Source organism: Xiphophorus couchianus, chromosome 7, assembly GCF_001444195.1.
Source record: "Xiphophorus couchianus chromosome 7, X_couchianus-1.0, whole genome shotgun sequence".
Lineage (NCBI taxonomy): Eukaryota > Metazoa > Chordata > Actinopteri > Cyprinodontiformes > Poeciliidae > Xiphophorus > Xiphophorus couchianus.
Genome location: NC_040234.1, coordinates 15,249,692 through 15,275,123, shown reverse-complemented (window position 1 = coordinate 15,275,123; position 25,432 = coordinate 15,249,692). Strand labels below are relative to the sequence as shown.

The following is a 25,432-nucleotide window of genomic DNA, read 5'->3' as shown; positions in this document are numbered from 1 at the left end:
GTTGAAAAATTTGTCAAATCCTTATTATTGCTAACCAGCTTTTTACATGTTTTAAAGTATTTGGACAATACCAAGGTTAGAAAGATTCCTTCCCATCACTTTAATTTTAAACTCCCTCCACAGATTATTTATCAGATAATTAAAAGTTTACTTTAGTGTGCATTTGTCAGAGGCAGGAGAATCATTTTGGATTTAACTATAAGAAATATTTCATAAGCTCTTTAATGGATTCTTTCTGAAGCCTCATTACAACATCTGAGTGTAAATAGTTTCACCGAGTAAATCTACAGTAAACATAAATATGGTAAATAAGTATTGATTTTGATTTTTGTTCCCAACATAGGACATGTTAAAAAAGCACACAGAAAAAAAAAGAAGCCATTTCTTATTGTGTGTATTTGGGTCAATTGCTCCCCTAAAGGCACAAGAATTAAACTAATCAGATAAACATTGTCGGTGAACTGAAAAGTATCTCAATGGAACACACTTATGAAAGTGATTGTTAAAGATCTGGATTTTATAGTCTGCTCTGGTTCTTCTCAAAAACTCCACAAGAATTTTTTTAGTTGCCGGATTTTCCTGAGGACCATGCAGATTTCTCACAATTGGCTCGATTGTTTTGTTGCAGCTATGCAGAGTACAATAAAACATCTTAGAAGTAGGAAAACACATCATTAAAGAGGGAAAAAGAAGAAAGAAAAATGATGTTCTCAAAAGTGCTGATCAGTTGCCTTATGTGACATTTCTAGAGGCATTTGCACCTGGAAGCTTTTACATTTTGTCTTAACAATTCAGAACAAAATAGCAAAAATAGAAAACCTGAGCACAGCATGGAGCTCTAAAGATCACAAACTATATTTAACTAATTTGTTGGAAAATTCTGTATGGAAACTTTAAAATAATATAATTAACATGTATTAATATATGCCAATTACTTACTTAGCAGATAATCTTGGCGTACAAACTAAATTCTGATGATAATCCGGATTTCTTTGGTCTGATATAGGGCCAGTAATATTAAAATACAGATATAAAAAACAGATGTTACACCATTGCATGTATATGACATTACTTTATTTGCAATATCTCAAATTTTACACAATTTTGAATTTACATGAACAAAACTGTCCACATGAAATGTATTATTATGCACAAACAGCTCCCACCAGGATGCAACCTGATTTCAGCAGAATGGCTGCTTTAAGAGATGGCTAACTCTTTAAATGAATCATACACATTGCCAGGCTGATCAATCAAATAAACGTCAGGCATGTCAGCATGTCATTTGGGTTCGTCATACAATCTGCAACCACAACTCTAAACTTATTGAATATTAACAAAAACATCTGTCAACTTTATTTTCACTGAACAATGCAATAGTTTCAGAACAAATACAAACTCAGGATAGATCAAAGATAAGGCAAATATCACAAAGAAATCATCTTAGTCATTTGACAGTTGCCAAAGTGCTGAAGAGAGGTGTTTCTTTCAGTAAGACTGAACATTCTTAATGTCCAAATCCTCATGTCTTAAATATCCAACTCTAAAACGGCCTCATGCTCCTCCTACTAAGCTCTTAGTCCGTAAAAGTAACACAAATATTCAGAAATATGCTTTACAGTTGAAAGCTAAATAAAAAAAAAAGAATCTCATATCCACAGCTAGTGACAAACTGAAGTTTAAAGCAATCATACTTTAAAACTGAATACAGCTGCTGAAGTATTAATGTTTCAGCATTAAATAGAGCAGTGTGTACGAAATGCATTCACAGCTAGCATTAGAGGCATCAGGGACTTTATATAAGATTTGAGATTCTCAATTAAAAGGGATGGGTATATTTTATTTTTACTTTTAAAGACACTAGTAAGGTCTTGGGATAGCTAATTTGGCTACGTATGCAAAACGTTTTAGTGTTTTGTTCCACTGTAAATTGTTAGTTCTGTAAATAAATTTACATACAGTTCCTTCCAATAGTATTTACCTTTGTTGCATTACCAGTACAAACTTTATAGTATTTTAATGGATTTTATGTAAGAGACAAAGACAAAGTAGGGCATAATTGTGAAGTGCTGCAGATTTTCAAGTAGATTTAAGTCTGGACTTTGACTGGGACACATGAATCTTGCGATAATCACTTGGCTGTAGCTCTGGCTGTATGTTGAAAGCTACTACATCCTGCTAGAACGTGAACTCAACTTTAATCTCAAACCCTTTCCAGCATCCAACAGCGTTTCTTCCAGGATTACCCTCTATCTAGTTCATTGCATCTTCATTTGAACTCAGACCAGCATCCTCCCAGGTTAATGCTGCCATGACAATGTTTCACAAGCAGTATTGCACTGAACTGCATGTTCAGGGCAATATGGTAAGTTAGAATCCTTTTATTTTATTTTATTTAATTATTTTGTAAACCACAGTAAACCACTGTTCTTAAATCACAAATCAAGTTAAGAACGTAGCTTTTGAAAAACAAGAGGAAAATGATTGTCCAACATATTCCGTTCTAAGCATTTGAACACATTACCAGTTTTGTCCTTTTTCATGCATAAATGGTACTGAAGAATCTACCCTTGACTGACAGCCAGTGATCTATCCCCTCTCCAGCACAAACCCTCCAGGGTGTGTTAATACCAAGAAATGATGTGAGTGAAGTGATGCACGATTGCAGTAAATCGCTACATCACCCTTTGAGTCAGAAAGCTGGCTCACTCCTACATATGTCAGCCGATACCGAGCTGTGACAATTTTCTGCTGTATCCCAGGGGTGTATTAGTATTGAGTGGACTGCAGCCCCAAACATGCTTCTGGTCTTTTTAGCCTATAGACAACCAAAAGGTGTCACAGTATGGCTTGAAGTATTTCATGGAGGACTTCGGTTTTCTGCCACACATACAACTTTGGACATAAGTCAAATGGTTAATTTTTTTTCTCATCTGACCAAAGTGCATTCTTCCACATTTTAGCTATGTGCCATACTTGCCTTGTAACAAACTTCAAGCTGTACTTTTTATGTCTTTCCACTTTTCGGCACTCTTCCATGAAGGCCAGATTTGAAAAGTGAAACATTAGCAATTGTGTTGTCAAGATTCTCCCACTGAGGTCTTTGCAGATCCAAAAAATATGAAACTTATGAGGCCTAATTGTTACTGTTACGTTTTCTTTAGGCGTATCAGAGCTTAAAAACAACTGCTTTCCATATGTTTTTGATCTTATGTTAAAACAAATCAAAATCATGTATCCTTTTGTGCTCACTTTGTCTTTGTTTATTAAATAAATACCTATAAAATACTAAAGTTTGTGGCTTTAAAGTAAAAGAAAATTAAAAAATTTCAAGGGATGTGCATAATTTTGCAAAGTTTTCAATTGCTTTAATTCCTGACATCCAATTAAATATCTTAATTTCTTTATTACACATTTTATTATTCTAATCTTGTGAAGATCTTTCTGAACAAAACTCAGTTTTTTGAAATAAAAACTGAGTTTTTATTTCAAGAAAATAAAAACTCAGTGAAGCACTTTGTAACATTTAAAAAGAAAGTGCTATGCAAACAATCTGAATAGTATCATTAAATCACAAGCTGTTTTAGTTTCAGATCTTTGTACAAGTGGTACAATGCACTTCTGCACATAAGCAACTTAACAGCCTTGTTTATACAGACATTCATTGTCTCTTACAGGTAACAAGGCAGTGGCAAGGACTGAATGTTTTCAGTTTCTTCTTTATCCTGATTCTTTTATTTTAATAGGCTAAAACTACAAGTCAAGGTGTTTAAAGGAACTGAACAGATTAAAAGTCAGTTTAATAAAATACATTCATCATAAAATATAATAGAATACATTTTAAGTGTCCTAAGCTAGCAAAATATCCATATGTAATTATTTTAGTATTAACTAATGAAGTGTAAAATGATTCAAGGATGGTGAACAAATGCAGAATCGTCAAAAGTTTGTAAGAACCAGAACTAAAAGATGGAATAGAAAATACAAATATACAAGAGAGAAATGATTCTCTTAAAAGAAACAAATGTCAGTCTGGCTGCTGTGATGGTTTAACCACACAAATACATTTCACCAAAACAATTTTTACTTCTGAAATTCTATCAAACCAAAAAGTATTTTAACATAGTTTTTAACAATATAATTTTAAACCTGGATATTAGGTCCTATGCACAGTACACACCTGTTTGAACATCGGTGAGAAATTTATTCAAGGACAAAACCTTATCTGAATTTCGAGAAAATACTAAAGCACTGACATTGCACTGCAAACTACGCATGGAAATCGATCTCAAACATCAGTGACTTAATTAGTAGATTACTGAAGTGATTTTCACAAAAACCGTTGAAGTATTCTCAGATGTCATTGCATGTACAATTCAGTAGCACTATAAAATACAGCCTGCACTTCACTGGATTTAGAGGTTACTTTTCAGGAACGTAGAGGTCATCCTTTCCTAAAACTTGACACTTTCCTGGAACTTTTCCAGGTCCTACCAGGTATTTTCCTGGAACTTTCGTGGAACCTTTCTGGATTTTACCAGGTACCCTGTGGAACTTTCCTAGAACTTACCAAGTTCTCTTTTCAGGAACCTACACAAAACTTGCTAGGTACTTTCCTGGAACATACTGAATATTTTCATGAGACAGGGTATATTATGAGGTGGGTTGTATCTGGGTACCTGCAAGGTACTTGGACTGATTTAAAACATAGTAAGTACAAAAGAAGTTACAAGTCACTTCAAAATGCTGCTCCTTTTCTGTAGGAACTCAGTAAGTTTGAGAAAGTAACTAATAAGATTCAGGAAAGTTCCAGACACTCAAAATAAAATCTAAGTTCAGAGAAAGTAACTTCTATACTTTGTGAAAATAAGGACTGTGTTTTGCATTTCTACCTACGATTGTTTAGGCACTTATAACATTCAAACAAAACAGTTCTGACAATGTTCACACAACAATTTTAGTTTAAATATTAGCAGTTGTATTCCTAGCAATCTTTCATGTCTGTAGCCGCTCTTCCTATAGTTTAAACCATATCTTCTAATCATCTGACTTGTAATATGAAGTTTATATTGTTAAAAGGACATAACGTTTTATGAGTGGGTCTGCTATTTGACATCAGATGAATTATACAGCATTTCCTCTCAGCATAGAGCCTGTCTATGCAATGCAAAGGCACACCAGAAGGTGGAGCACTGATCCAGTTCTCTGGGGATCTCTCTGAGCATTTTAAAGGGATGTCCATAAGCCAGTTATCATTTTACACAACATGAGGTTAAAAGTTAGAATAAGTGCTTTCCACTGGTTTGTTAAATATATTTAAATCTGGCACTATGAAATTGTCATTAAAAAAAAAAACTTTAATTATATAGCACATTCAAGAAGATAAAAACAATCTGCAATATAGGACCAACCTGAAATTTCTGTGACCAAACTCAATGTTTTCAACCATAAATATCTACATACTTAAATGGTTTACAAGTGTTGAGATTAGTTCAAAAGAAGATTTTTATATTGTATTTATACTGTTTTGTCTGCTGTTTGTGACTTTTCTATTTGCAATTGTTCAGAAATGCCTTTTCAACAGACCAGGTTACTGTACAATGTGTATAATGAGACAAAATACTTTCATCCTTGACTTCAACAGAACCGGCAAAGGGGGGCAACGAATCACGCAAATTATTGAAAATGCATTTAACACAGGCGCAAAAGCGTGCACTTACAGCAAAGCTTCTATAATGTAAAGTAACCCTAATTTCAGTAGCAACATTATTAACATGCAGGTTGTTGTATGCTGTGTGTGATGCTAGTAGACTGTTTGTACTGAGGTTGTAAAGGACCTTTAACTGCTGCGACGTGGCACTGACGTCTGTTTCTGATGGTTACTTGAGGATGATCTGTTTCAAAAGCAGAAGAATAGTTTCACACAACAGGTTTTTAAATATGTTTTTTTTAGCAGCAAAACACTTTTTAAATGTTCCTCAACATCCATGTGATACAGTTTGCTATATTTAACAACAAAAAAAGTCCTGCATTTTACAACTGTACCCTGAACCAAAGTAAAGAAAAAGCCTGTTTCAAAGAGCTGTTTGCCTTAATCTGCAGCACAAACTTAAAGGCAATTATTTTCACAGTATTTATTCCACAAATTTATTGAGGTTGAAAAAAGTTGGGAGAAATAAATAGAAGTAAAATATATTGACTATGACACCAGTTTAAAAGATTGTGAAACACAATGATGATCCAAACTAGTTTTGAATGGTCGTTTTGAACATGTATAGACTATGGGTCAGTGTGGGTGTATGTATATGGACCCTGTTTGTAGGATGTACAATACAACTTTCGTTGGTCAGAGAAAAATGGCAATAAAGTCCTACTTGTGCTCTAATATCTTATTTTTGAATAATAATGTGTTTTATGTTGTGTCTGTCCACCGAAAACAAATAACTGTTAAAATGTGTCATTAAAACTAAAAATATAATACGACATCAATGCTGTTGATGAGTGTGTGTAAATTTCTGTCTCTAACTGCACATTAAATAAGATTTTGAGTAAAAAGAAGGACTAAAATACTGTTATTCTTTTTGGCTTCAAAGTTACTGCAGGAGTCATAAATAAATCTCAGTCAAAATGTAATAAACACATCATGCTCTCAAACAGAACATTTACTTATTAATATAATCTGTTGCTACTGTTTAAGTCGTAAAAAGACAACAATGAACAAAGCACAAAACATGCAATAAAAAATAAATACAACACTGTTAAGATTTCTTAAGAGGTGTTGTCTATAGTAAGGGAAAGGAATGAAATGCAGCCTAGCAGTTCTGCTGAAGGTCTACAGGTATACAAAGCTTTCTGGCTGTAAAGCAAGCATGGCATCCCAATGCTGATGAAGCAACTCCCCTGATTTAAAGATGAAGCACTGATACAGAGCTCAAGGATTTACCACAGAAAGCTTTAAAAAGGAGCAAACCTGATTGGCTGGTGCTGTTGCTGCGTAGGGGACACTTGTGGCAGGAGTGGCTGCTGCAGAGACAGTAGCAGGCGTAGCACTGTACATCATGGGGACTTTTTCAGGAGGGGAACCATGGAAGCAATGAAAAGGGAGGTGGAGCGTTATGGTAACCATAGCAATGTTTCTCGTTCTCTGGCCAAGCAAATATACAATGACAGTAGCAGCAAGCCATCATTGGGTTAGACCAGCAGATGGCATGTGATCACACGGCAAAGCAAGAGAGCAAGGGAAAACATAAAAGGAGCGCTAATAAGAAATCTAATTAGGAAATTTGCTCAGAAATTGACAAATACCACAAGTGCACAGATATTTATATATATAAAAAGACTTAAGAATTTAAAACTTTTAAATGTCAGGAATGCTGAACAAATTTCCTAATTCTTCCCAGTAGAGCATAGAAAACCTACAAACAGTGATGGAGTTTCAAAAATAACCATTTGAAATAAAAGAGGAAATTTTATACACAACATTTTATCTTCAGAAAAGCACAAAAATGTGCCACAAGAACTCGTATTTCAATACACAATGACATTTTGGTTTTCTGGTGCTGTAAACAAATTATTTAATCTTTAGGCTATCTGTGGACTGGAAAACACAGTTTGAAGAAGATGAAATAACATACCAATGTTGTTAGCAGGAGTCATGCACAAGACAGAACCTGTGTGATTACAAAATGGGAATAACAAACTTAGTTTGACCAACACATTAACATCAGTTTACACTGGCATAGTTTAGTGAACAAGAAAGCATAGGAAATACAGTTTATGTATTTATGTGTTTTATTTGTCATGCTGTAAATAAAACATCCAAATACATTTTTGGTGATCTCATTTCCAACATTTCCAATATATTTCAAGTTTCCTTAGCTTAAAATCTTCTGTATGCACATTTATTTAAGTAGCATCCCTCTGCAGCTCAGTTTTCCATGTCACCAAACCAAATGTGTTTACTTGTATATTATGTTACATAAGATGTGTTTTGAACAAGTTCTTAGATCTGGGTTTCTTGAATCTCAGCCAACAGTTCAATATCCAATGTGAGGGATGAGAGCATCAAGTTAAAGTTACAGAAATGAACAGTTTTACTTTTATTAGTATCACATTAAACCAGTCATATTGCTTAATGACCATATCTGAAAATGCTCTTTTACGGTTTGAATCCACAGAAGCCATGCTATTGGTTTGAGTTGTTAGCAATAATTAGCAACATAATGAGAAAAGTCTGATTATTCATGTCCTAATTATTGTGTTCAATTGAGCATACAGATTTCTGATCACCATGTTCAAACTAAGTAAAACCAAACAGAATGGTTTGCACCAGTAATTGTTAATATATCCGGATCAGGCACTAATAATATTTCCATTGTTGTAGTCAGAACCATTCATATGAAGAATATCAAAGTAACACAGAAATACAAACATTTTAGGTGCTTCATATTTTCCTTTTATAGCGATTTGGTGAACCCTGCATATTACTTTCAACTAAATCCTCCTGGCTGCCAGCTAAAAATGCCAAATATTCTGCTGTTGGCTCCAAAAGCAAACAAGAGTCATCATGTCCTCACAGCAATAAAACAAACTTTGATGACTTTGATGATGGTACTGTTCCTTAATAACAGAAAAAAAAATACTATATTGCAGACCTACTATAATTTACTCTAGATTTCCATTAAACATCCCAGAATATGTGGATGTTTGTAAAAAGACTTTAATAGAAAAAACCCTTAAGACCAATAAGAAACCACCAAAAAAGACTCAGAGTGGGTTTTTGTCACCTTTCTTAGCTAAACTGTGTATTTATTTACCAGCTTTTCATAAGTCCAGGTCCTTTTTTTACCCACTTAATGGTCTTTTGGTCTGTTTTTGAAGTAATATTGCAAGCCCAGACTGCTATGTTGTATACTTTGTTCTGAACTAATCAAAAGGCATGGCTGAGATGCACATTTCTTGTTTTTTTTCTCTCCTCTAGGAGGTCTTTTGTGGGTTCTGGTGTCCCATATATGAAAGTAACCTGACAGGAAAGGGGGAAGGAGAGAGGGGAAGACATGCGGTCCGGGAGTCGAACCCGCGACGGCCGCGTCGAGGACTTAAGGCCTCCAAACATGGGTCGCGCTATCCCCTACGCCACCACGGCACGCCCACATTTTTGGTTTTAATACACTTTCAATGGGGACTGCACAGTTTGACATTGGGGTAAACCTAATGAAACATAAACTACTGGGATGATAGCCACCTGTGATGAATGCTTATTACCTTTCCAGATGGAGGGGTGGCACCATTTGATTCTCTGAGATCACCGCTAATGGCATTTCTCCTTGGCATTGCACGAACACATACTCTACATAATCCAAGGGAACAAACTACTAAATATCTACTTTTAAACAGCATTGGATTACATTATTGGATAGACTGCACTGCTAATGCCATCCTGATGTCTGTTTGAGTACATTTAGTTTTTTTACAAACTGACTTTGGATGTTTACTCAGTTAATATCACATGAAATGTTCCCCATATTTTTATCACTGGCTTTCATATTAAAATAAATATCTTAGAGTAATTAATTTTTAATGTTCAATGGGAAAAAGAAATCAAACATTATGGAAAACAAGAGTATTTTTTCCTCTTTTGGAAAAAGAGTTGCAGAGATTGAGAAGGTGAAACACAAAACAACAATCCCTTCTGACATCCTGCAGATGTAACTTATAACATAGATGACAGGCTGCTGCAGCAACAACTTTAGTCAATATTTTTTGGATTTAATAGAAAAATGACAGCTTATTCACTTGGCTCTGCCTCTTGCCATTTTTTCTTCCATATAGCAAAGGCTACTGGTTTTGCTACTTCATCGAAGTATTGATTTTTGTTAATAAAAATCTTTGTTTCTATAACCTGGGGCTACCAAAGTGAACTTTAAAGTGATTTTATTGGAAAGTTGCACTTGGTACTTTATCATATGACATAAAATAAAAATAAAGTGTCTGAAGTTAAATCTTTTGCTCAGAAAAAGGCCTATTGAAATAATAGCAAATGCTAATAAAACTCATGATTTGTTTCTTTAATTTGACAAATAAAAAAAATATTTAAATTAAAAACTTAATCAAACCTTAATCTTTTTTTTAAATCAAAAACTTAAACCTTGATATATTAGACCCCTTTATTACCAATATGACCTGCAGATGCATTCTTAGGTTTGAAAGACCACATAAAGTGTTTTTGACATGGAATCACTGAAGTCCAGAAATGAGATACACAGTGCCTTCAATAGTCACTGTATCGACCTGGGATTTTATGTGAGCAACACTAGCAGCACATAATTGTGGTGTAGAAGAAAAAATGATATGAGGTGTTGCAAATTATTCATTAAAAAAAATAAAATCAAGGTGTAGCAAGCAATCCAGAGCAGTCAACTGTTTCAAAAATTAAAATTAAATCAAATCAGTCGGATGTGACTTTGATCAATTTCAGGAGTTAAATTAATAAACAGACTTTCTATATAATTTAATCTCAATAAAAAAAAATACAGAATGAAGGCTTTACATGTTTGCCTGGTGTATAATAGTCAAACAGCATCTTGAAGATCAAAGATTAGCTAAGTTAGATTAAGTTATGGAAAGGTTAAAGCAAGGTTACGTTTCAAAACAATAGCTCAAGCTTTAAGCATCTCACAGCTCTCTGTTCAGTCCATCATGAAAAATTACTATTGCATGACACCAAATATATTGAATCTCAGATGTCATTACAGGTTTAATTTGAGCAGCATTGCCATTGCAAAGGATATGTTGAATGCAAATTTGCTGTACTATTATATGTATTCATATTCTGGAAGCCAAGATTACATATGATCCGATGGAAAGACTTTCAAAGCCCTTGATGCCTAAATCTTGTGCTGATATTAATGACTTATATTTTAGTTGGAAAAAATAATATTAGTTAAATATGTAAATAAAAATGGCAATTTCTTGCTTTCATAATATTGTGCAGTCCTAATGTAAACCTAGCAAGACATGCCGGTCGACTAAAAATGACTGGCCAGAAGAGAGAGGATTTTTCATAGAAGCAATCAAGAGGTTCATGGCAATTCTGAAGGAGTTGCAGAGATTCACAGCTCAGGTGTAAAAATCTACAGAGAGAAATCAAAATCTGTCCTTTATAAAGAAGTCGCATGGGCAGGGGACAGAGCAAACACGTCGAAGAATCTGATTTAGCTATATCAGACAAATATTGATATTTGTTTTGGCTCAATTGGAATATGAACCAAATGGCAGAAAACAAGCAATACACATCACTGTGAGCACACCAATCCCAGTAAACACAATCAAGGTTTGGGGATCCTCTTATTTAATTAGGATGGAAAGCTGGTCAGACATTCAGTTAGACTTACAAGTAGGATAGTTTAGATCAAATACATGTCCTAGCCAAACCAAAGCGCAGACCTTCTGAACTATCTGAATATCTGTGGAAAAATGCTCCCATCCAATCTGACTGAGCTGGAATAAAACTCATACCATGCTTGTGACACACTAATGTGTTGATTTGTCACATAAAATCAAAATAATACACTTTAAAGATTGTGTTTGCAATGTTCCAAACTGTGAAAAGATTTAACATATGAAATTTGCAAGGCACTGCATATAAAGCAAGTTAATAAAAGTTGTATTAACGTCTCTGATAAAAAGCTCACCTGCAGGATAAAATGCTGCTGTAGCCTGCTGTAACTGTGAATTAGCCAGAGCCTGCTGGTAGTGCAATAAACTGGGTGAAAGGAGAGTGCTGGCCCAGCTGCTCTTCTCAAGGGCTGGTCTCTTTGGTAGGGGCTGCAGGATGCTGGGTGGGAAGGCCTGAAAAGGGACAGAAAGACACATGAAGCCTTATAAATCCTCTCTCATTGTGTTCAACTATAATGCCTGTTCTTAAATTGCTAAAGAGTTCATATTTATATTTAAAACAATAATAAAAGATGGGGAAAAACAACCACAGTTGAAGCCTCTAGTTAAGATGAGAATAAAATATTAACAAAAACAAAGAACAAATTTGGTAGTTTAAGCATTTACTGATGGTGGCTGTGCACAGATAAGATGCTACATGTAGAAGCTGCAAATCACAAATGAGAAAAATAAAAAAAGTTTCTTTCAATGACACAACAGCTACATGCAAAGCAAAAGGTGAAAAGTACCAGGTCTACAGCTGCCTCGAGGGGTCGCTTCATTGCTTTGGCGGTCGACTGAGTCTTTTAATAGCAGGCAGCGAGCACATGATGGCAGTGGGCCAATGGGGTTCAAGCGCATTAACATACAGGTAACAGCAAGAAGAGGTGCATCATGGAGGACAGCATTGTGGGAAGGTGAGAGGAGGGGGGAAACAAAAACAAAATAATCTGAATGCAGTATACCACATAAATATTCATGCACAGTAACAAAAACATATTCTAGGGTAATTAAATGATTAAAAAACACTAAGTCAATTAATTTAATAAGTAGATTTAGCAAAGATTTACTATGATTATGTGTAAATACATATACCCTCAAAATGCACTTGCTAGATTTCACTAGATGAGCTCAAGGGAGGTTAATATAATCAAAATGTAGTAAAATTAGTGGAGCTTTGCACAAATAGCAAAGTTTTATTATGCCAATCATATGGCTCTGAAAGAGGGAAATAAATGAAAAACACAGCAGGCACTGAAAATGTTACTGTTAAATGAAAGATGACTTGGTTTTATGAGAGCCAGCCCAAAGAAGTGCCACAAATCAACAGATGAAACATGCATCCAGCGTCATAAAACACAGAGTGGAGCTCCATTTACTGCATTTACTGCAAGGTTTTGGGTGGAATGATGGATGCCTCCTTTACATATCTATTACATAAAAGAATACAAATGCTTTTGAGAGTAAAAAATGAAGTCTATTAAAAAATATAGCAAATATATGCATAATGATGACACTGAACCAAAACAAGACAGCTCTTTAGTGTCTCATTGCTTTGAAAAACTACACAAACTCTTGTATTTGTCATATATTATCTTGGAATCATCTGCACTCTTCTCCTGACTAATACGTTCATGCAAATAGACCCTTTTGGTTCTTTGTAACTTTAGCTTTAGATTACAAAAATGCAAATTAGAAATGTTAGAAAAATACCACATTCCTGGATAGTCTGACTCACTATTATGAGGCAGATCTGAACTCAGAAAGAGTGAATAATAAAAAAATCAACCAAAATGTGCATTTTTGCTGAAGTTTGTGCAAATAGTTTTTTACCTTTAAGAAAAATCAAGTAAAAAGTTTAGACAGGTTGCTTACATAAAAAACTGGGATTTAGGAGAAGTGTGTTTACTGTTAGGATCCACCGTACACTACATGACTGTACTGACTAAGCCTTTGCAGATGGCTCTGAAGAAATACACATGCTCTAAATTTAGCATTGCGATGGAAAACAAAGTATCTGTTATTATACTGGAAAGCTGTTATTATATCCAATCATGGTTCCACGGTATCTTCTGCAACAAAAGTGATTCTTCTTTAGGCCTAGGAAATGCTGCTATGTGATTTTTCTTATTCACCAATGTAAAGAGAAAACACTGTTTTCTTTTGTATGACAGAAACAATAATTCCTTCACTATAAGGTTTCTTTACAACTTGATGTTTTTGTAACTCATGAAAAAATATTAAAACTTTCTTTGGCTTATGGGGAATAGAAGAAATTCAAAGAGAGATCAGGAAAGGTTGACATAATGAAATGGCAACAAAGTCCACATTTTAAGGACAGTAAATCCTTACTATAGATAAAAATGCAAATGGATTTTCTGAAAATCTATCCTTTTATTTCCAGTTTATAATTTTATTACACATTTGGTTGGCCTATCACATAAAAATTATAAAATACTTTTAAGTTAGAAGATAACAGGCTAAAATGTGAAAATGTTTAATGAGTGTTATTGCTTTTGAAAGGCGCTGCATATTTTCATCAATTCTGCCAATAAGATACACCTGCAGAAACACAAAACAATGATTTCAGTCAAAATTCAATTTTTCTATTCAAGTATGTTGAATATTTTTGATGTTTTATAAACAGACTAATTTTAGTAACATGCAAGATGTTATATTTTAATTTATTTTTTTTAGCAGTGAATACTTTTGCAGATGCTACAGATCAGATTTCAACAAACATCTACTGAGAACAAAATTTAAACCGTGTAAACAATTTGACCTAACTGGTCCCATATGAACATAACAAAGAGTACTTTTGACTTCTGTGATGTGCATGTGCTTATCATTATCTCTATAGAGAATACTGACATATTTTAGGTTTTTCAAAGCTTTTTTGCTTACATTTGATTTGTGTTATATGTAAATATTGGCTGTTCTATTATTTAAACATATGCAACAAATTCCTTTTTGTCTTGTTTTATATGTGAACATACTGTATTTCTCAGTTAACAGAATATAGTAGAGCATACTGTGTAAATTGTGCAAGTGAGGCTGTCTGATGGCATATTGGAAGATGTTAACAATAATGCAGTATATAACGGTCATGTTTTATAGCACTATGCAGCAGGAAATTCATATATCAATTGCAAAAAGATTTTCAATTCAGATTTTCTCTGCTTGAACTACCGGATCTCGCTGGCTGAGACACAGCCTATATTCTGTCACAGTGTGGAGGCGACTGATGAACTTAATTACTTAAGAGTCACAAGGAGCATAAGGCTCTGTCTTACCATGGCTGCAGCTGTGGCCTGGCCTGCCACCCCGGTCTGACTGACTTGTTGTTGACTGGATTTGATTTTGGCCTGCAAGTGTGCAGGCGGGTGAAAATACTTGCACTTCTCCCTGGAGCAGCGGCTCTTGATGTAGTCCATGCAAACAGTGACTGTATTATCAGTGGTGTCAATCATTGGGCTGTCAGTGGGATGAGCAAAGCGGCAATCTGTCTCCCCTCTCGAGCAGTTACCCCGCTGAAACTCCCGGCACACCTGAAAGAAGTTATTAAGACAGAGAAAGGAGTTTAGCTGCAGCCCATTATGAGCCCCAGAAGTATTAATGTGTTTTTATGTTAAATTAAATTTCCTGGAGCTTTTAATACCTCTAATTTGTCTGCACGCGGTAGCTTCTGTGATGGAGAAGAAGAAGATGAGGAAGAGGAGGAGGAGGAACACTGGACCGTGACAGCTGAGCTGCCAGGGACAAGAACTGGGGTGCTGGAGAGGATGTCTGAGGGAATGAGACTCATTCCATGGTTCAAAGGGGTGATATATGACCCGTAACCAAGACTGGTATTAGTGCCAAGTCCCTGTGGAGCAGAAGATGTTGACAACGAGGAGAGAGGACCTGTGTTACATTTTAGTCACGAAATAAAAGTAAGTTGTTGCTGAGTCATTCTAAGGATCTCACCATAGGCTGCAGACTTGGTCCAGGGATCATCAGCTGCATCTGCTGAGCAAGCACAGCAGCAGCTGTCTTCTGCTGGATAAGGTTGTTGCGCCCATTTATCTCCAACTGGGTTTTCAGATGAGAAGGAGGATGGAGATACTTGCAGTTTTCTCTTGAGCATCTGCCCTACATTGTGAGAAAACCCAGAAAGAAATTAAAATTAAACACAGAAGCTGTCAAACTTCCATTTGAATTCATCTTGTTATGAATACAACTATTGATCTTTGACAAAAGAAACAACACATTTAAAATACGCTTGTATAAAAGCATCACCCATTTTACTTAATGGTATAAAAATATGCTTCAATTATAACTGTTTCATAACTAAGCAATACATCATGTCAGGCATTATAGCAATATGACTAATAAAATTGTAGAGCAGCTTTATTTAAGGACAAAAACTGAATGTTTTAAATATTTCACAACTACTATCTCAGTGGTAAGTTTCAGAAATATTTCTGATCCAAAGAAAAATGTTGTAGGTCCCTGAAACTCTCATATTCCAACTTTTCATTGAGTTGTGTCACATGTTGCATCAATATTTTCTTGACAAAAGTATCCAATCATGTGCCACTTTGCGTACATTCTTGTTCAACCTGCCTGATCCTTTAACATGTAATTTATGCCCCGCAAATCTAACATTTCACCATATTAGAAAATAATTGGGCAGAGCATGTTAACATTAACATTAATGACATAAATAGACACAGAAAGGCTTCCTAAACTTTGCCTGTTTATTTGGTTGGATACATTCAGTCTTCTTTTCCACTAATGTAGAGCAGCCAAATTTGTCTGAGATGTTATTTTTAATATAGATATAAAATGTTAAATTCAATTTTTTTTCTCAGTTTGAGTTTACATAATAGTTTTAAGCAGATGCCTTTTAAATGCCTCGATGCATCTCCTAAGGCTGAAGTGTAAAGTCATCAAAGCAACAGGATAGGTTTTGCGCATCAACAACTCTGACAAGTCATGAGATACCAATGAGTCAAATATCAAAGCCTGAGCACATTCCTCTTACAGCAAGTTGGGTCTGTTAGGACACATTTGTGCAGCATCAATAGTAATTGCCTGGAATTTAACAAATTATATGGCCATAGCATGATGAAGATACTTAAACATTAGAAAAAGTATAGGTAAAAACATCTTCCTGGGTAGTCAAAGATGATTATTATGAAAAAATGTGGTGGTTTAATATTATTTATCTTCCCTCAAAACCAAATTTCAAAGCTTAGACTCAGTGGCTTAAAAGAAATCTTCACTTAATAATACATTCCTTCACTTGGTCAGTGCAAATTCAAGCGCTACAGCTTCCCTCAGTAAATCTATAGGAGTCAGTGGTTCATAACTCAAGTTCAAAAGTTTAACGTGGTGAAGAAAATCATACCTTGAGTATTCTTACAGCAGCAAGAACACCTTGCTACCTAAAGAAGCCAAAGTAAAGTATCCAGTGAGATAGTCCTTTATAGTAATTTGCTCTACGGACTTAAAATCAATGGACTCCGCTCCACAAAATTTTTTTTTATCTAAAGCTAATATTAAGAAGAATTAACATAACGTACAAAAACTCTTTTAAACACAAAGAGTACATGACAAAATTATGTCACAAAAAGAAAAAACTTTGTGGCTACATTTACAGATATGTTTAAAATAATTTAAGTATTAATTCCCCCTTTCAGATAACAAAATAAGGGATCTATACTTTCTGTTAATGCTTTCAGCCTCTCGACTATAAGGGCACATGGAGCAGTTCATAAAGGTAAAAGGAAGAGCTCAAGCAGAGACTCAACATGAGAATAATCCCAGGAGCAAGCTGTACGGGACGTGCAACTGAACGTGTTAGAGTGGATTAAGGCAGAACCGGCTCCATACAAGCAAAGGGAGCAAGGATAAACTGGCGCTAATCCAATTGGATGAAAGATTAATTCTTTTAAATATAACCAAATATAATAAACGGCAGGTATTTTGTCTTTTTTAATGGAAAATTGTTTGATTGTTTGGAATTTTACATGATATTTGAGATGACTGTGTCCTAATTTAGTGTGGTTTTGATTTTAAGTGTCTGGAAGTGTCGGCATCTTTATCCGGTGAGGGACTTTGAGAAATCTTCACTGGGGAAAATAAACACTGAAAATGGAAAGGATTATTTCTGTTATTAAAACTTTAAGGGGAAGATTAGAATTACTTATCTTATTAAATGTCATTCGTTTGATCAGTGCAGTAAACTAAGACCCTACATATTTATTAGCACCCCTGATAAAGAAGCTTGAATCTTTTATTGGATCAGTATAATCTCATTTTCCTGAAGTTCTCTGACAGCAAACCTGGAATAGTTTTATCTTACCTCACCTCCTTTGCCTTTTTTTTACTTATAAATCTTCCTTTCTTCAATGGAATGTTCTCTTATTGTTCCCATTTTGAATAACTGTAGAGGAGTTGACCTCTATGACTGTTTGATACCCCATGCAAACAGGAAGTCAGATGACAAATTAAACATTCTTAGATATCTTTACCGACTTAAGTAAACAAGGTTCAAATGAATAAAAGCTTTAGAGGGAATGCACATCAGAGTGCTGCACTAAAAGAATCATTTATTAGAAGACTGTGCAAAACTTTAGAAGGTGTCAATAAATATGGTGGACATATCTAACTGCTGTTATGAAAAACCTGTGAATTAATTTGTATTTAATGTAATAGAACAGGCTAATTGATCCCGTTCTACTAGGAAAAACAGCCACCAAAAGCAGATATAAAGTATGAAACATCTTTAAATCTTGCTTAAGATCAAAGTTTGTAAATGGTGCATTTAACTCAGCAACTGTTAAAGTTACTGCTAATATCAAAACATTTCCATATTAAAGCAAACAAATTTGTTCATTTTACTTCAAATGGTGAGTTTTGATACCAAAGCAGTTGCTATGAATCACATTATATCCAGTCAAATAATGTATTGATTAGCAAATAGTGGCTGTGCCATATCAGGTAAACATGACACAAATAAATGGGGGAATGTTTTTGCCATAATTCGAGAGCACACATTTTCAGTTTGAAAGCAGGACTTCATGTCTTTCTTCTCAAAACTTATTATGCTTGTACTAAAAACTTCTGCTCTCTTTCAAATACTCACTATGCTTGCGAATCATTTTCTGCTGCCGCTTGGAACAAAAAAGTTCCAAGTTCGCCTGGCAACCTCTCAGCCAATAGAATGAAAGTGTTGTACTGGGTGGGTTTGTTTTCTTCTAGTGGGTGTGCCTGTGTGGCATCAATTGTAGCAACCTGTGCCGCTATCTATTTATAATGTGTGCTCTCGAATTATGGCAGTAAAATTCCCCATACAAATAGGTGAATGTTGACCATATATATTTAACAACATGACAATTTACTATGTCCATTAATTTTAATACAACAAACTGTTAATTGTGACATTTTTTCAATCAAATTGTTCCATTATAGGTGAGGTTCACTTTAGAATAAAGAAACAATGACATATATCTTACCTTCAAAGAGTCAAAGCAGGCAATGACTCTTCCATTTTCCACCTGGCAGCTCTTGGGTGGATGTGCAAATTTGCATTCCTCATCACTGCGTGAACAGTTTCCCCGCTGAAACTGGCGACAGACTTCCAATGTCAGCCATTTGGTGTCTCTTACTGAAGACATATTTAGCGCCATGTCCAAGAGGTTTCACCACACAGTAAATGTTAAATGTCAACCTCACGGTTCAAAGAAATCCCACAAAAAAAGCTGGAAATTATTACAACATGTAAGTGTAAATGCAGCTTTGTTCTTTTCTTTTTTTTTAAAGAATCCACATCCAGATGTTATTTCAGCAAAACGTTCTTAGGTCATTTTCTTCTCTCCGTTTCTTCTTCTTATGGCTAAAGTTCAGTAATCTTCTTGGTGCTGAATGTGTGCAAACCTGCACCAAACGGTTTGCTGTCGAGATTTCATATGCTAGTTCTTAGATTGGTTTTTGAAAACAGAGCATAGGCCAGCTATGACTGGGAACCAACTTCAGACTGGGGTTGTCTTCTCAAAGGCACTTCTTTTGCTGATCTGAAAGGGAAAAAACACAGTTGAAGGTAAAATGCCTTCCAGTAAAAGTTACAGTATGTTTATTTAAAACTAATTATTTTAGGTCATTTTGAAAACTTTTCAAAGATTTTAATTTGGTTGTTTTGTTTCATTTGCACTGTTGTTTTACTAAGAAACAGTAAAATTAAAAAAAATAATTTTTCATATTCCTTCTCTTAATAAATAAAGGAAATAGCTCACTAGTTACTCAATGAATAATTGATACTAAGAATTGGTCTTATCTAGGTTTGTCTTAATAAGCAATAAATGAATTAGTAATAATCATATAATAAATTTAAAACAAGCTCAATAATTTCCATTTGCATGACAATTTTGTTTACAGAAACTTCTTTTTTTGTTTGTTTTGTTTGTAGTTTCAGTTGTTTTGTTTATTTATTTCGGACATATATAATATATTCCAGCTCCAGTCTTAAATGTTCATTAGAATTTAAAGTTTATTGATCTTTGAGAATGTGTTCTTGCATTATTATCCCATTACCATGATGAAACTTGAAAATGATCGCAATGACTTCTGGGACAATTTATTGTCCAGCCAAATTTACGATTGTGACACTCCTAGTCCCATCTGACATGAGGCAAAAGATAGATTTCCCCCTTTCACACTGAAATGTTCCAGATCAATAAACAAATAGTGATATCAAACTAACGTGTGAAGCTTTTCCTTAATGATTTTCTGCTAGAGAGTAGATTTCCAGATTCGATCAGATATTGTCCAGTTTATGAAGAACTAAAGCAGCACTTGGCCATAGGAATGACTTTGAGACACTTTAAGAGACTGACAGATGTCATCCATTCATTATTTTCTTTGAATTGGTGTATGATGTATTGCTTTTTGAGACCGTCAGCCTACTTTATGTTAGCAGACAGGCTTTAATTAGGTCATTTCTTGATGCTGATACTGAGCTTGAGAATAAAGCATTCTCATTCTTTAGTCCCTCCACCTGGAACATGGGGAGTTCAAATTTTTAACAAAAATATTTGAAAATAAGTCTGTAGGCACTTGCCCTTGTTCTCAGAAAAACGTCCCTGTTGATTTTGTATGGAACTGATGATCATCATCATCAAAGATAAATCATCAAAACACCAGTGGGAATTTGTAAAAATCTATTCAGGAAGTAAAGGAAGATTTTTCCACTGATTACTCAGAAGGTATTATTTATTTTCTACATGACATTTTCAGTAAAATGTTAACAATAACAGATTTATTTACAAACCTATTATTATTTTACATCTTCAGAAAGATGCCTGTCTGAGGTATGCATTTTTTCAGGCATACATTAGATATAATTAAATTATGTTAGTATGTAGGAATAATAGTTAATAAACATTTTATTTTTTAAAACATTGAATCCATACAGAACTAAACCCCAAATTAATTTTATTTGACATTTTCCATCCTAAACAAAAACACCTACAAAATACGCTCAAATTATGCTAAACTCTGCTATAATTTATGCATCCACAAAGTGTCTCTCTAATTAAAAAAATGTTTACCACAGTAGTTATAAAAATCCAACTAAACATCAGTAAGATTTTTTTTCTCTTTGATCTTGCTCACAGCATTATTTAATCATTTTTTGAGAGAGATTACAGATATTCTCATTTCTAACTCAACTTGTAATGTAACAACAAAGCTGTAAATTTCACCTACATAACAACAGATTTTTTTAGGCCACACTTCCTCATCAAACATTAGCTTGTTGCATGACGCGCACAAAGCCTCAGCTGTTTATCTGCTCGACCATGTAGCTGAGTAGAGACATGAGGATCAATTAATCAATACCAGTATGTGAATATTTCCGAGCTCTAATCTATAGTTGGTGTACATGTGTGCCAAACTTTTGGTTACTGTGCCAATCTATTTCAGCAATACATACTTTTCTTTGTACACTAAAGTTCATAGGTCAAATGCAGCGCTCGTCCATGTTTGTTAGTAACATTACATGAACATCTGGCCAGAAATCCTGACTCCAAGTACACCACGCCTTATGCAGATAAGAGATAGTAACAAGGAACATAAACACCAGATGCTGGAAGAGGAAGAGAAACCAATCTTAAATCTGTTAAATCTTAAATCTGTACAGTAGATAAATGACTAAAGAGGTGAAAAATCATGGTAGTTAATTCATTCATGAATTTAAATCTTTGGCTTCTTCTTCAGAAGAAAAGATCGTGCTCAGACTTTAAGACACACTTCTGATGTTTTTCCTCTTTCTTTTTAACAACCGTCTGTGAAAAACCAAAGCATACAGCAGCAAATTCCTTTAGGCGCAAGTCAGGAAACGGGTCAAAGAAAGACTGCCTCTCTCACTCCATGCAGCTCTAAACTGCTTTCTGAAGCTGATAATGAAAGCTAGATTAATATTTTGAGCTGCTTGGTTGTTACAATCATGACAATTAAACACTCTTACCCTCTCCTTCCTGTCCCACCGACTCACAGACTAAAAACTGGATTTATTTTCCAAACAGTCAAAACAAACTGTCTGCCAGGCTCTGACTAAAACATTCCCAGCCACCCCCTTCCTGTCTGTGTGCTGGGCTCTGGAAAGACCCTCCCAGTCTGAAACCATCCAATAGGAACGTGGCAGCAGATCCGCAACTGGAAACTTCCTGCTAATCCACCTATACCTTCAGTATGACTACTGGAGTCCCACATTTACTCATTGAAAGCACAAAAAAGCACTGGCTCGAATATTTTTAATATTCTAATATGTTCTTAGAGTTAGTTACTTCGCAACCAGGCATGTGTCACAAACTGTATTTTAATTAAAGCCTATCTAAATTACAACTTTATCTGAACTCAACTCAACTCTATAAAAGGCAAGCTTTCATTTCAGATAGGTTTATTTTTAGACTACTGTCAAAATCATATGAAACTGATTCATATGTGTTGCTCTCTTATATATGTATGTATTATGTACGTATAAACGTTTGAAAAGCAAACCACATTAATGCCTCAGATTATTTTAATCCTAGTCTTGAAACTTTAATTTGTTTCAAAGCATACTGTAAACTTTGATCATGTTTTGGATGATTTTTGTTTTATTCTTAGGCCACAAAGCAGTTCAAACATATAATACGGTTCTCCCTAGGCTAGAAATATGGCTACTACATTTGTAAGTTTTTTTAAATTAGCAAAAATTAAATAAATACAACATAGTTTGTAACCTCGTTAAATCATCTATCACTGTCTTTCCCAAACCTTTTAAACTCCAGAGGCCCACATTAACAGTGGCAGTGACTTATGATCTAACTAATGATTAAGTAAACACTTGTAATCCAAGCAAACAGGTGCGTAGTTGTTATTATTGGTGAGTTGGTAACTGTGCCTGTCACTGGATTTGCAGTTATAGTGGCTGCACAATAAAAAAAAGAGACAACTTTTCATTTCTTGATTTTTAATCTGTATACTGTACACAAATGTAGTATTTAGAACAGAATATTCCATTATTTCTCCATTAAGATGGAAATTCCCAATTTACAGCAGCAAAATTGAAAATCAAATGGAAGTACAGAGATATACATTTTAAAAACCACCACAAAAGCAACACTACAGCTACTAATACTTCTACTTCTCCTGCTACTACAGCTACTACGAATAGTAGTAGTAATAATAATAAATTCACAGCAGACTAGGATAAAACTGGAATGAGTAGTAAATCTAACATATACATCCATAAATATTTAAACGTATACTTCAAAGTTTTTTACTTACATACTGAGTAAAACTGCCTGAACAACCAATGCATTGTTTTGATGCATTTAGAACAATTTTAATTTCTTGCAACACATTTATCATAAATAAGCTTTCATCAAACAGTTTAGTTATACATCTTGATTTCTGAATTTGATCTTCACACCCTATGCCGATTTGCGACCACCAGTGGGGCCCCGAGCCCAACTTTGGGAACCGATCATCTGCCTGACGCTATTTTCTATCACACCTTGTCATCAGCACAGATTGATGGTTGAAGGAAAGCAGTGATTTGCATCCTTTTCCTCACCTAAAAACGATGTTTTTTGTACTTAGCTGTCAACCTATATGCAGCACTGTCACTATGAAACACGATGGAATACCTCAACTGTAATATGTATTAGCTTGTGTCAGCGCTAATGAGAGGATCTGCTTACCTCATCGTTAGGAAAGGATTTCACGCAGCAGCAGCCAGGAGGACACACGGACAAAACGGCGACTGAACTAGCGGAAAACAAGATGTCAAGTTCCCCCAGTGCGTCTGTTCAACAGTCCGTCTAATTCCTGCCCTGCACCAAGAATTAAAGCTTGTCCGACCTAATTTCTTCACCACTTTGCAGCGCTGCAAAGATTTAAGCAACAAGCTTTTGACAGCTTACTGTACGACCGTCATTTTAATGTAATGACGTAGTTTTCCGGGGTGAGCCGAACAGCAAATAAATAAAATACACCCGTATATTTGTCGTTTTAAGCCTGAAAGAATTAACTAGAGGTTATACTTCAACATTATACATTTACCTTTAGATATTTCTGACGCTATGATAAGAGTTAAGCGGAGCAATTGTGTAAGGTGGGTGTGCTAGCACCCCCGTTAGCCGCCACAGAGTGGTACAGTCCACACGAATGCCAGCAGGCTAAAAGGGCAAGGTTTTGCTTGTTACCAAGGAAACAGCAGTAAAACCATGTGGGGTTTTTTTAGATTACTTTATGTAAACACTATTACATGCACACATATAAACAACTCATTAAGAAATGTAATATTTGATTTAGAAAACACATACATTACAATTGCACCAAATGATTCACAATTGTTTTGTGGCCAAAAGAAGTAAACGTGTTCATATTTTAATATAAACGAATGTATGGTTGACTTTGCCCTGCGACAGACTGGCGGCCTGTCCAGGGTGTACCCCGCCTCCCGCCCGGAACGTAGCTGGAGATAGGCACCAGCAACCCTCCCGACCCCATTAGGGACAAGGGTGAACAGAAAATGGATGGATGGATGGATGGATGGATGGTTGACTTCTTGATAATTATTTTTGTTAAAAACTTTTAATTTGTGCAGCTGTAGTCAGAAGCTAATAAATCATCAGCAGAATGCACCACTGCAGCTATACGCTCAAGGTCATATAACATAGAAGCTAGCCCAGATAGGATCATGCAGGCAGGAGATAGACAGACACAGAGGAGGAGCAATATTTTCTCATAAAATGCAAAAATATCACTGTATTGTGCAGAGGTTTGAATTGCCTCCAATCACTATTTTATTTACCTGATACTATATGTTAACTGTACAAAGGACCAACGTTGCTTTTCTCCCAGATTCCTAGAAAGCAGATCGTATTTAAAATGACAAAATGTCGAGACCTCGAAAAGACTAGCTGACAAGCAGTTTTGCTAATTAATCAGCAGTACTACACCGACTGACATACAGATCAGTACTTGCAAAGAATTTATAATTCTTGAAATTTTACGCATTTTGTTGAATTTTTGTATTTCAAAAGGGATTTCGTATGATAAGCGGTCACAATGTTACTTAACGATGAATAAAGTAGACATAGTTTTTTAAGTTTTTATCCACAAATAAAAGTGTTAAAATTATGGCATATTATTGGTATTATTATCCATTGAGCACATGCAGTCAATTGCACATGGCATTTCAATGTAGGCCAAAAAGCTTTGGGCTTTTCTGACCAGAAGACCCTCCATAACGTTGCTGTCCTGTGATCTGAACAAATCTCTGAGGCTGTCAAAGAACAACTGAATTAATATTAAGACTATATTACACAAAGTACTCTTTTTACTAAAGACAGTTGGCCACACTGGATTTCAAGTGTTGAGTTATCAGAAATAAATTGGGGTAAAATCTTATATATACTCCAATCTTTCCTGGGTTTCATTAGGTAGCATACTAGTAACAATT

At 35.0% G+C, this 25,432-nt stretch overlaps 1 protein-coding gene across 7 annotated transcripts; it reads right to left on the bottom strand.

Annotated features, from left to right (window-relative positions):
• Positions 1-1,052: 1,052 nt before the first annotated feature.
• On the bottom strand, positions 1,053-23,904 carry LOC114147799 (muscleblind-like protein 2a). Of its 7 annotated transcripts, XM_028022429.1 has the most exons (10): positions 21,947-22,077; positions 18,939-19,496; positions 15,403-15,567; positions 15,095-15,301; positions 14,730-14,984; positions 12,186-12,239; positions 11,694-11,850; positions 7,635-7,670; positions 6,971-7,065; positions 5,795-5,894 (listed from the first exon to the last, which is right to left on the bottom strand). In XM_028022429.1, exons 2-10 carry the CDS (start codon positions 19,110-19,112, stop codon positions 5,880-5,882), a joined length of 1,158 nt encoding a protein of 385 aa, XP_027878230.1. In that variant the 5' UTR covers positions 19,113-19,496; positions 21,947-22,077; the 3' UTR covers positions 5,795-5,879. The 7 variants fall into 7 exon arrangements, with proteins under 7 accessions (XP_027878229.1, XP_027878228.1, XP_027878232.1 ...); XM_028022428.1 differs by lacking the exons at positions 6,971-7,065; positions 21,947-22,077 and adding an exon at positions 23,667-23,904 and having other exon boundaries at positions 1,053-5,894; XM_028022427.1 differs by lacking the exon at positions 6,971-7,065 and having other exon boundaries at positions 1,053-5,894.
• Between the last annotated feature and the right edge of the window lie 1,528 nt (positions 23,905-25,432).

Coding starts and splice junctions, on each gene's coding strand:
- LOC114147799 (XM_028022428.1), bottom strand. CDS start 19,112: ATGGCGCTAAATATGTCTTCAGTAAGAGACACCAAATGGCTGACATTG. Junction 15,302..15,402: donor GACCAAGTCTGCAGCCTATG/GTGAGATCCTTA, acceptor TCTGCTCCACAG/GGACTTGGCACTAATACCAG. Junction 14,985..15,094: donor CGCGTGCAGACAAATTAGAG/GTATTAAAAGCT, acceptor AACTTCTTTCAG/GTGTGCCGGGAGTTTCAGCG.